General features: G+C 36.8%; 1 protein-coding gene across 1 annotated transcript in view; it reads left to right on the forward strand.

Annotated features, from left to right (window-relative positions):
- Positions 1-5,950, forward strand: part of LOC115989042 — a 45,839-nt gene extending 39,889 nt beyond the window's left edge. The window contains exon 5 of the mRNA XM_031112701.1: positions 5,414-5,950. Within this exon, the coding sequence (XP_030968561.1) occupies positions 5,414-5,642 (229 nt within the window). The 3' untranslated portion in view covers positions 5,643-5,950. The remainder of the gene's footprint in view (positions 1-5,413) is intronic.
- Positions 5,951-11,686: the final 5,736 nt, after the last annotated feature.

Here is an 11,686-nt window from a genome sequence, read left to right on the forward strand (position 1 = left end):
ATTAGCCAAACAAGCATGGCGATTACTTCACCAAAAAAACTCTCTATTTTATAGGGTTTTTAAGGCGAGGTTTTTCCCACAATGTTCTATCTTAGAAGCCCCTTACTCAAGCACGGGTTCATATGCATGGCATAGTATTTTGAAAGGGAGAGATTTAATTTTGAAGGGTGCACGGTGGAGAGTGGGAAATGGTGAAGCCATAAGTGTGTGGAACGATGTTTGGTTGCCGTCCATAACTCATCCAAGAATTGAAGCCAATGTGGTACCGGGTTTTGAAGATATGAAAGTTTCTGATATCATTGACCCAGCCACGAAGAAGTGGGACCTTAGCATGTTGCATGGACTCTTCACTAACCAAGAGGTAGAACTGATTTCAAGCATTCCTCTGTGTTCTAATGCAGTGGAGGATGTTATTGTTTGGCCCTTTACTCCATCAGGGAATTACACGGTAAAATCAGGCACTCGTTTCCTCACCTCTGACCAAACTCCCCCTCAACCTGTGATCACTGCCCAACCCGAGAAAGAAGTGTGGAAATTGATTTGGAGTCTCAACGTGCAAAGCAAAGTCAAAAACTTCTTATGGAGGTCCTGCCACAATGCTCTTCCGGTTAAACAAAATCTGAAACGACGGCATATCATGAATGACGATGTGTGCGAACTATGCAAGCGTGAGTCTGAGTCAGTTGTCCATGCTTTATGGGGATGCTCACAGCTTACACAAGTGTGGGGTTCAATTCCGTCGTTTTCATTTCGGCAAACACAAGTTTTCTCCTCCATCCAAGATGTGCTCATCTATACGCACAAGAAACAGGGGAACACGGAGCTACTGGCATCAATTATGTGGTCACTTTGGCATCGTAGAAACCAAGTACGAACATCCTCCAAGGAGTATCCGCTACCACTGGTTGCTCCGACAGCGTCGCAAGCACTGGCTGACTTCCAACGGGCTAACTCCTCTGATGCTCTGCAACCCAGAAGCTATGGCCAAACACGGAATCAATGGACACCACCAGTAGAAGGAGAAATCAAAGTAAACTTTGACGGAGCCCAGTTCAAAGATTTGGGTAAAGCAGGTTTGGGAGTCATCATTCGAAATAGCAGAGGACAAGTGCTTGCGTCTCTGTCTGAGCAAGCACTTCTGCCTTTCTCGCCGGAAATTGTCGAAGCTATGGCAGCAGCTAGAGCTATCTCCTTTACACAGGGACTTGGCTTCACCTCCTTCATATTAGAGGAGGACTCGGTGAATGTAATAAAAGCAATGCAATCTGATGATGAGTCCCTTTCTCCATATGGTCATATCCTAAGCTCGGCAAAGTCCATGGTAGTTGCAGGCAGTAGCATTAAGTACTCGCATGTGGGTCGAAATGGTAATACTGTAGCACACAACCTAGCTAAACATGCTAGACATGTTAGAGGTTTTTCGGTGTGAACGGAGGATGTTCCTCCCCACCTTTCTCATGTAATTTTTGCCGACCACGGCTGATTTGTTTTTAATAAAGCTTCAAGGTCTTGTTTCTCAAAAAAAAAAAATGGAATGAAGTAGATTGAATGGACAGAAGTAATTCGAAATGGACCGAAGTGGACTAAGCAGACCGAAATAGACCAAAATAGGCTGAGTGGACTGAAGTGGACCAGATAGACTAAAGTTAACCAAAATAGACCATAATAGACTAAAATAGACTGAATAGACGACAGCAGACAATAGTGGACCAAAATAGACTGAAATGGACTAAAGTAGCTCGAAATGGACCAAAAGGGTTTGAATTTTTTTTCAGAAACAAATCTGCCACTGATCACTACTTAATGGCTACAGGGTTTTCTCGCTCACAGAAGAATCTGGATTGTGTATATATCTATCTATATATATATATATATATATATATATATATATATATTTATTTATTTATTTATTTATTTATTTATTGTCGAGAGGCAAACTCATATAAGTAGTTTTTTTTTTCACTAGTCAATAATCAATTCAAAACACTTTTTTTTTTCTCTATCCTCCATTTCCCACCAAAATGAGCAGAAGAGATGATGCACCCTCCTCTCCCTCTCCCTCTCAACCTCCACCGTCCAAAGATGATGATGATCAATTATCCACCATCACCAGAGAAATCAATCACGCCGTCAGATTACTCCACAGTGACCCAACCAAAGCTTTGAATCTCTTCAAGTCCATCCTTTCCCGCCACCCAAACCCGACGCTTACTCAAGCCAATGCAGTCTACAATTTAGTCGAATCTGGCCTCCAAGACGAGATCCATGCGTCCGAGAATGTCTTGGCTTCCAGACAGTACCACCTTGAATCACTCATAAAGGAACTCAGAACCCTCAAAGCGCAAAAGAAGAAGATCTTGTATGCTAAATCTATGGCAGGCATAAAGAATGATATTCAAGAACTACAAAACAGAAAGAAAGAGATCGAAGAGAGAGTTAATACAGCGAGAAAGAACTTCAAAATGCCAGAGGATGACAAAAGAAAGCTCAAGAAACACGCGTCCAAGGTTGTAGACACGGTGACTACACGGGTCAAGGCTTATTGGAAAGACACCATGAGTATGGAGCTAAAGAAAGAATTGTTGAGGATTCAAATAAAAGACCTTAAACTGCATTTTGTTAAGGATATTAAATCACCCGTGGCTGAGGCTGTGATCATGGAGGCAGTGGAGTATGTGAAGGAGGCAAAGAGTTGGAAGTTTTCTTTGTGTTGTTGTTGCAGCCAGCGGTTTTTTGACGTCAAATCCAATGCGGAGCATATAAAGAGAACGCATTTAGGGACTTTTCCCGATGAGTTATCATTCGAATCCGAAGTTGTATTTGATTCAGTCCATGACACCGTTGAATCCCGCAAATGGAGACCTGTGAATGTGGCCGCCGCTGTAAAAATGATGGAAGATTTGTCAAGAAACGAGCGTGGAGATGATGGCCTAGATGAGTCAAAAGTTTTCATGAACCAGAAAGAATGGCCTTACTGCGAGGATAGGAGGCGTCACGTGATCATTAATAAAATTCGAGTAAAGTTATTGTTGTTCTTGAAGATTAGATGTTTTGTTTCAAGTCATCTTTCAGCGTTCATGGACTTGACAATGGAAATGCTTAAGAAGCGAATCTCAGAACAGCTGCTTAAGAAACATTGGATGAATCGCACACTGCTCTCCGTATGCTTTCTTGACATCCCAGAGCTTAATCGTGTGTCCAAGTTCTTGGATGATCTCGACAGTATTTGCGGGTTACAGTGTCTCTGCGAGAGTCTTGAGAAGGATGAGGCCAGAGGTGAGTCTTGTGTTGATAATCATGAGAAGATTGTATTCAATGAGGACTTCTCTTGTGTAGTTTTTGACAAGAGAATGTTACGTGGAGAGCTGGTGGTGCCGAATGATGGAGCTGCTGTTACTTCTAGTGCTGATGATGAAATCGTATTAAATGATGATCAGTGTAAAGATGCTATTGTGGATTGGTTAATGAAGGGTGGTACTAATATTAGTATTGGGGAGCAATTAAAGCAATGGACTCATTTTAGGGAAACAAGTAGAAGTCAAGCAATGGAGTTTTTCAAGATCTATGAGGCTGAATTTCACCGGATGCAGAGCATTTGTGAGAAAAAAATAGGGTCTTTGAGAGACATTAAGCTGTGGAATAATTTAGAGACTATCTTTGTTGAAGAAGATAAGAGAAGAAAAAAGTTTTCCGGATACAAACCATTGAGTTACGAGTATCTCTTGTTAAAAAGACACAGAGAGATTGAAAGGAAAAATTGTGATACTTTTGAGTCCGATATGATACTAGATCTTTTGAGAGAAGAACAAGTGGAGGACAACGAAATAAAATTGGAGATCACGAATCAGATTAATGAGATGGATGAAAAGGTATGTTATAACCAAATTTATGAACATGTGAAATTTTCCCAGTTGTTGGTTGTAATATTAAATGTGTTGCTTGATGAACTGTTATATTCTATAGGATGATTAAATCTTTATGTTTGTTGTTGCAGCTATACAAATTTGATGCTATAATCAGGAAAACTTCTATTGCTATGCAACAGACAGGGAAGAAAATTGATTCAGTAACTGCTTATGACTACCGATCAATTATGGTGCCCCTGCTGAAGTCATTAATGCGGGTTTGAGTTGGATTCTCCTTGCCATTTTGTTGAAAATTCTATACAGTTACCTTCTTGCCTTTCTATGATTTAATGTTTTCAGAGTAATATTATTTTTTTTATAGGCACGCCTAGAGGATATGGCTTACAAAGATGCTGAAGAGAAGTCTAATGCTGCAAGCGAAGCATTGTTGTCAGCACTTGTTCTTAGTGACAAGAAGGGTACTCACAGAGGAGGAGGTGGGGCAAGACAAGGACAGGAAAAATCCAAGACTAAAAAGAAGAAAAAGGATCACAGAAAGACAAAGGAATTAAAGGTGCTATATACTGGTTATTTTTCTGTTTCCTCTTTATGGTAGTTAACAGTTGTCCAAATCTACATGTATATAAATTCACCAGAAAAAATGGAGAAGAGGCAGGAACTAAAAGTGGGAAACATGTTAAATATTAACATAAGATGACAGAAATTGTAGAAATATACTTGAATTGGATTCTAAAAACTTAAGATATGGAGGAACTAGAGTTAAAAGGAGAAACAATACCGGAAGATAGTGTAAAAGAAACGAATATTTTAGAGGAACCAAGTTAGGAAAATGCAGATCATGGTTACATGAATAGTAGTAAATAAGGATCTGAAAGAGTAATAAATTGAGCAGTCTAATACATTTGAAATACAAGAGACATTGAATGCAGGCACTTACTGAAAGAGATTATCACAACAGCTAGTTAATTGCATATAAAATATACAGAGAATTGTAAACCTCAATGGTCTTTCCTTCATACTTTGCCTTTGTCTCAGCCTCTGCGTAGGGTTTGAACTGTTAATTGTTAAACAAAATTCAGGCAGCTTCGTTATACTGATTACAGCAGATCTGGATAAACTTTTTTTTTTCTGTTACCAAAAAAAAAAAAGGAATGCAATTACTGGATATGACTAATAAATTAAGAAACCAGAGACAGGAATGCAGCTAATATCATGGTTGATAAAAGAAGTAGCTTTTCGAAATAGAAAGAAAGAAAGATACATGATATGCTGAGAGTTCTGAGTTCCCACAAAATATAGAAAATCTATTATGAAAATAAATGTCCCAAACTCCCAATAATATACAATTTGCTTATTATTGTAGGCAACTGGAGGTAGCGAGGAGCTGCAGGAAAATGTGCAGCAAATGTAAGTCTTTGTTCATACTTTAACATTGGCATTGACTAAAACATATGTAAATTGGAATTGCATATGTTTTTGGCAGTATGTTCTCTCAATCCCTAGGCTCAAATAAAGTTCATTATATTTTCTCCTGTTCTGTGCTTCAGTTCCTTTCCAGCTGCACATGGTGGAGATGATCGTCCTAATCCTGAGATTGTGGATCCTGTAACCACTGACGAATTGGAGCAACAGGAAAGGAAACTTACATCTGAGGTGGAGAAAGAGCAAAGAATGCTTAAAGAGCATTTGGAGTACCAGAGGCAGATTGAGAATGAAGTCAAACAAAAGCGCCTTGCTGAGCTAAATAAAGCTGGAAGCAGTGCAGGAAATATGTAAAAAAATGTGCCTTAGTCGCATCAACTTTTATGACTTAACTGGAAATATTTTTATCAAGCTCAGGGTGTCAAATCAGATGAGAAATCATGTGAACTTGAACAAGAAAAGCGCCCCAAAGCACCTGAAGCTGATATAGTTTTACAAACTAGGAAAAAGAAAAGGCAGATATATTTGATAAAGGTGAGGGTTCTCTGGATTCATTTCTTTCTGGGTTTTGAGATTTTGCTAGTGCGACTTTCCTGAGTTGAATGACAGGAAGAGCATTTCTCAGACTCACATTCACCATATTTCCTTCTAACCTATTTGATTAAGACATTCTTGATTGCTTAGTTAACTCCATAGATTTATTACATCAATACAAAGTGGGACCACCCACAATCTTCTCATTATCTCCTACCACCCCCCATAAAATTATCACATCACACCTACCATGGAAAAAATTTGGTCTCAATAGCAGAAATACAAATTTGCTACAACCAATTAGCAGTAACAGCTGTAGCTGTAACGTCCAAGGAAAAGTACTAGCCACGTCACAATTGAATCTCCTTGCAGTTGTTAATAAAGCCCAGTTCAACCCAGTAAATATCCGATGTGGGACTCATCATACATCCACACACATCACACATCACACAATCAATCAAATTGGGGTATCACAGTAGCAATATACTATATTACAGGGAAACCCCTTTTTTAACTGACTGAACAAAATGGAGAAGATTTGTTATGGGGCAGCATGTAATGTAGCAAAAAAAAAAAAATTATATATATATATATATATATATATATATTCCCCGTCATTTCCTGGCCTCTGCCACATTCTTAACGCATATCCAATTTTGATTTCCAGATTTGATGCATAAGGGCATCATTTCTCAGCACCATTGGAACATTTGCATTAAAATCTAGAATTGATGAATAAGGGCCATAATCTTAATGCATATCCAATTTCGATTTTCAGATTTGATGCATAAGGGCAGCATTTCTCAGCAATATTTGAACATTTGCATTAAAATCTAGAATTGCAAGTTTGCATTTTCCAAAGTCCCCTTATTTTACTCCCCTTAATATTTTTTGTGTATCCAACAGGAAGTATCTACGGAACTCTTTCAAACCTTGATTTGTCAGGCCTAAGAGTAATTTGAATTTCTAATTATCATATATAGAGAAGAACAATAAAATGGGCTTAGAGTCAATCCTTGAAAAATGAAAAAGATAGATGTGTCTTCAATGTATTTGCTAATTCAATTAGCCAATGAAATACCTGCATAAGCACATCTCAAGAGCAGCTAAATGAAGCCTGTAACTGGTGGCTTATTATGATATAGATGGAAGTAGAGAGCATGAAGTTGAGCAAGGGAGATTCCAGGATTTGGATAAATTCACCAGAAAAAAATGAAGGGATTTGCAGGCTTAAATAAAACAGCATAAATACAAATTTGATACATCTATTAGGGGAGCAACCCATGGGTAGAACTCACCCTTGAAAACCGGATAGCAAGGGGAGGGTGCCCAAGGGCAGCTTGATTGGCTTCAGTGAACTCCAATGCGTACCTTGTGGCTTTGTGGAAAGTTTGTTCTGGAGCTCACGATGGATTCACTCAGGTGAGATTCCTTTCAGCAATTCCACAACATCCAGGCTCCAGTGAAGAAAATTTCTACTGTCAGCGATGTTGTTCTCTCAGCAGAGCCTCCTCAACATCTGAATAATAAATCTTCCCCAAGTTGCAACTCTCTCAATCCATCATGTAATGCCTATATCAATCTCACAAAAGAGCCGCTCCACACTAAATGATGCACAGTTTCTGGCTCCGCTGAACACATCCCACATGAATAGCTGGAAATAATGCATTTTTCAAAGAGTTTTGTTCCTGTAGGTAGGATTTTTTGGCAAGCTCCCCTTTTGGGGGCTTCATCTGCTATAACATATCATATATGCACTCTTTTCTGTAAAAATGCCCTCACGCAGTTCCAGCTCAAAAAATTATGTCGTCCCTTCTATTTGAACTTAAAGGGATGCTTTTAATCTGAATAGTTTCATAGGGCAAGAAAATCTGATCAATTAAGTCCACACCCCAGCAATAAGAATCTGGGTTAATAAACACATTCACATAAGAATTTTTCAAAATAATTTTCGGTGGAGATATAATACTATATGAGGTTGATGAATCCACTTGTCTTGCCAGGCACGCGCTGAGTCTCAATTCCCAGTCCTTCATCTTGAACCTTTGCTAATCACATCCATGGCCTGTGCAATAATATACCAAGCATATGATGCATGTTAAGGGTTTTGGATTAGGCGCCACCCTTGCTTTGGCAACAAAGGCAGATTAAAAGAGTTCAAATTCCTAAACCCAATGCCTAGTTTGTCCCAGCTCAACCAATCTCTCACTACTCTGTTATCCCCACCAAAACTTGCTCATCATTGCATTTAACTCTACACAAATAATTTGGGAAGGGAAAGCTACTCATAGCATAAGTCAGGTTTGCTTGGGCTACACTCTTAATTAACAGCCCTCTACCAGCAGAAGAAATATATTTCTTCTTCCAAAGTTCCACCCTTTGATCATATCCTGGATTCAAATTTTAATTTCCTCGAAAGCTTTCTTTTCCCTCTACCAATCACGGGAGGTGAGCCTAGATACTTCTCAAAGTAGCCTGAACTAGAAGCACCCCAAAAAGTACTGATATCACTGTAGTATTGGAACTGAAATAATACATGGAAGTTTTTCATAGAATGCAGAGACACACCTCCACTAAATTATCAGTTATCAAACTACTGGGCACAAAAGCAGCTTAACTCTCAGAAATAATACATAGAAGTCTTTTTTTTTTTTTTTTTTTAATTCCAACCTATTAACCAATACCTTTGCCGATATTTTGTAAATTACATTACAGAAGGTTATGGATCGGAATTCGGAACTGGGTTATAGCGACATGATACAGTAACTCCTATACATAGGCATGTTTTATGTTTTTTTTTTTTTTTAGCAGTAATTATAGTAGAATTTATTTATTCAATGTCACATTGTATAATGTATAAGAGAAAATAGTGGCGTTTTTCTACCCAAACAATGGCTGCCTCATTCTCTTTTGCGGGTTATTATTGGGTACTCTAGGCAAGGGCAACCTAACAAATTTGGAAGTTTAAGGCAATATATTTAAATGAGACATTTTTGTTATCACTTAAATCATATTTAACTAGTATTTAATATCATAATTTTTTTATAACAAAAATTGATTCCTTTTATTCTATAATATGCTTCTTTTTTTCTTTTTGAAAATGCTAAAACTATAACAAATTTTACTAAAAAAAACTTTCAAATGATGTAGAAAATGAATGCAATTAGTGACACTTCAAGAAAATAAAAAACAAGTATTTGAATGAATGATGTTAAGAATATTATAAATTTTACAACATAAGACTTACAAAAATGTATTATTAATTACAAAAAATAATTCAAAAATACATTTAATAGGTTATTGACGTCCACATATCATATAGATTGTCACATCAATTTGTAAAATTTTCAAGTAAAATTAATAATATTTCTAGCATTTTCCTATCTGAATTATTTCTTACTATTAGTGACACATATTTGTAAGGGAAAATACTATAAATACAAATTTTTTTAAAAAAAAACTTTTACAAACTAATGATGTGATGAATGATTATAGACAAATAAAAAAATGACGTTATTAGTGAGCCCAGATGAGAACCAATAAGAATTTGGTCACAACAACAATTTGTAAAAATGTAATGAAATAGTTTACAAAAGTATAGCATTACTCTATTTGTAAGACCCATATATTTAAAGTTGTATTATCTCTAGCATTACACAATACTTTGGGACTTCTTAAAAGTTGAGGAAAATTATAAAACTATTTTTTTTTCCTCTATCTCCATTTTTTTTTTTAATATTATCAATTTTTATAGCAAAATTTAGGGTCTTCCTCTAGTAGGAGGCCCTAGGCGGTGGCCTAAGTGGCCTAGGCCTAGGGCCGGCCCTGACTCTAGAAGTATACTTCCTCCCTCTCACATGGGAGTGAGTCTTATGGGGCCCACCCCCATGTGAGAGTGAGGGCGTATACTCCTAGAGTATCTAATAAATTTCCCTCTTTTGCAGCTCTAACGAAAGCTAGAACTAGGGACGGAGCCCCCAATTTTTTTTTTTAATTATTAATATATATATAGGTATTAATTTTAACAATTTTGTTTTATAAAATTATATTTTGCCCTCCTTAACAATATTATTAATTATTTTGAGAGTAATGTTATAACCACAAACTTTTCTACAATTTTTTTACAAACTTATAGCAAATTTTTATTAGTTCACATTTTGGCCCACTACTTACATCATTTTTTTACATAACAATAACCACTAACCACATCAAGAATTTATAAATAAATAAAAAATTATAGCTCTAGCATTTTCTTCCTTTTAAAGCCTATAAAAAATTTATAGTTCTAAAATCTAAAACAAAGTATACAATCCTAGAAAAATTAGCCCAACAGCAAAAATTACTAATAGCAAACATAAAAATTAAAAATTAAACTCAATCAACCAATTTTATCCAAAACAAATAACCCAACGCTTTAAAATTTTAAAACAAAATAATTTTGTCCTTACCTAATAGTATGCATCAAAGACACTAACCAAAAAAATATACATATATCTTAGCAACTAAACAGTAGAGCCAGGCGTCAAAACCACCACACGTTCCAATTCCTAGTTATGTCCCTTACTAGAACGACATGATTACATCACAAAGGAACACTAACAAAAGCAAATATCAATTTAGTAAAATAATATGCAAATATCTATATTATCAATATAACTTTACTTTACTATTTTTCCCTTTCCTCCATACATGGTGTGCCTTGTTTTAAAAACTCATTATAGACAATTTTGTTTTGGTATGCCATTTTTGACAAAGTTGGAAGAGAATTTTCATATTATCAATTGATTATAAAATAGAGGTAACTTTCTGATATTTAAAGTCTAAAGAAAGCACACATGATGCTTTCTTGATGGAATGACCCATATTTCTTGATCTTCAACTTCTTGTAGGCACCCATGGGAAACCTCTCCTTTCTAAGTTAGACCAGCTGCACTAAATCCCTAACACTGAAGATCTTTTCACGCCTCTTCTTATCAACAACTTCCTTGTATTTGGCATTTTTAGCTTCAAGTTTTTGCCTCACCTCCTCTTGCATGGCCTAAATACAATTAGCCATATTTTCTACAGCTTGACTCACCCTTAGAAGCTCATGTAAAGGTACCAAGTCCAAAGCATGTTTTGAGGGCACGCAATAGATGATGGCAAATGAAGACTTACCAGTGCTTCTACTGACTGAGCTGTTGTAAGCAAACTCTACCTAGGATAGTGCTAGATCTCATTGCTTAGGCTTCACTCCTAAGATACACCGAATCAAATTCCCCAAAGTGTGGTTAACCACTTCTGTTTGGCCATCAATTTGAGGATGTCTGGTGTTGCTGTAATTCAAGGAAGTGTCAAAACGCTTCCACAAGGTCTGCTAGAAGTGATTGATGAACTTGGTATCACGGTCAGAGGTGATGGACTTTGGCACTCCATGCAAATGCACAACTTCTTTAAAGAACAGATTGGCCACTCGAGTAGCATCTAAAGTCTTCTTGCATGCTATGAAATGGGACATCTTCAAGTACTTGTCAACCACAACAAAAATATAATCTATACCTTGTTGGATTCGAGGAAGACCCAGCATAAAATCCATAGACAAATCCTCCTATGATGCTTGTGAAACTGGTAAAGGCATGTATAAACTAGTATTCTGAGAACAAATTATTGATCATATGACAAATGCTTAAGAGTTTGTACTACAACAAATAACTCCAATTCATAGGCCGACCATTTACTTTGAGCTTTACAAACTTTCTCACTAAAGAATGCTACTAATCTATTGTCTTGTGAAAGAACAGCGCCTATCCTGACTACGGATGTATCACACTCCACCTGAAACACCTTATCAAATTTGGGCAATGCCAAAATTAGGGTGGTGCTCA

The sequence above is a fragment of the Quercus lobata genome, chromosome 5 (assembly GCF_001633185.2).
Source record: "Quercus lobata isolate SW786 chromosome 5, ValleyOak3.0 Primary Assembly, whole genome shotgun sequence".
NCBI lineage: Eukaryota > Viridiplantae > Streptophyta > Magnoliopsida > Fagales > Fagaceae > Quercus > Quercus lobata.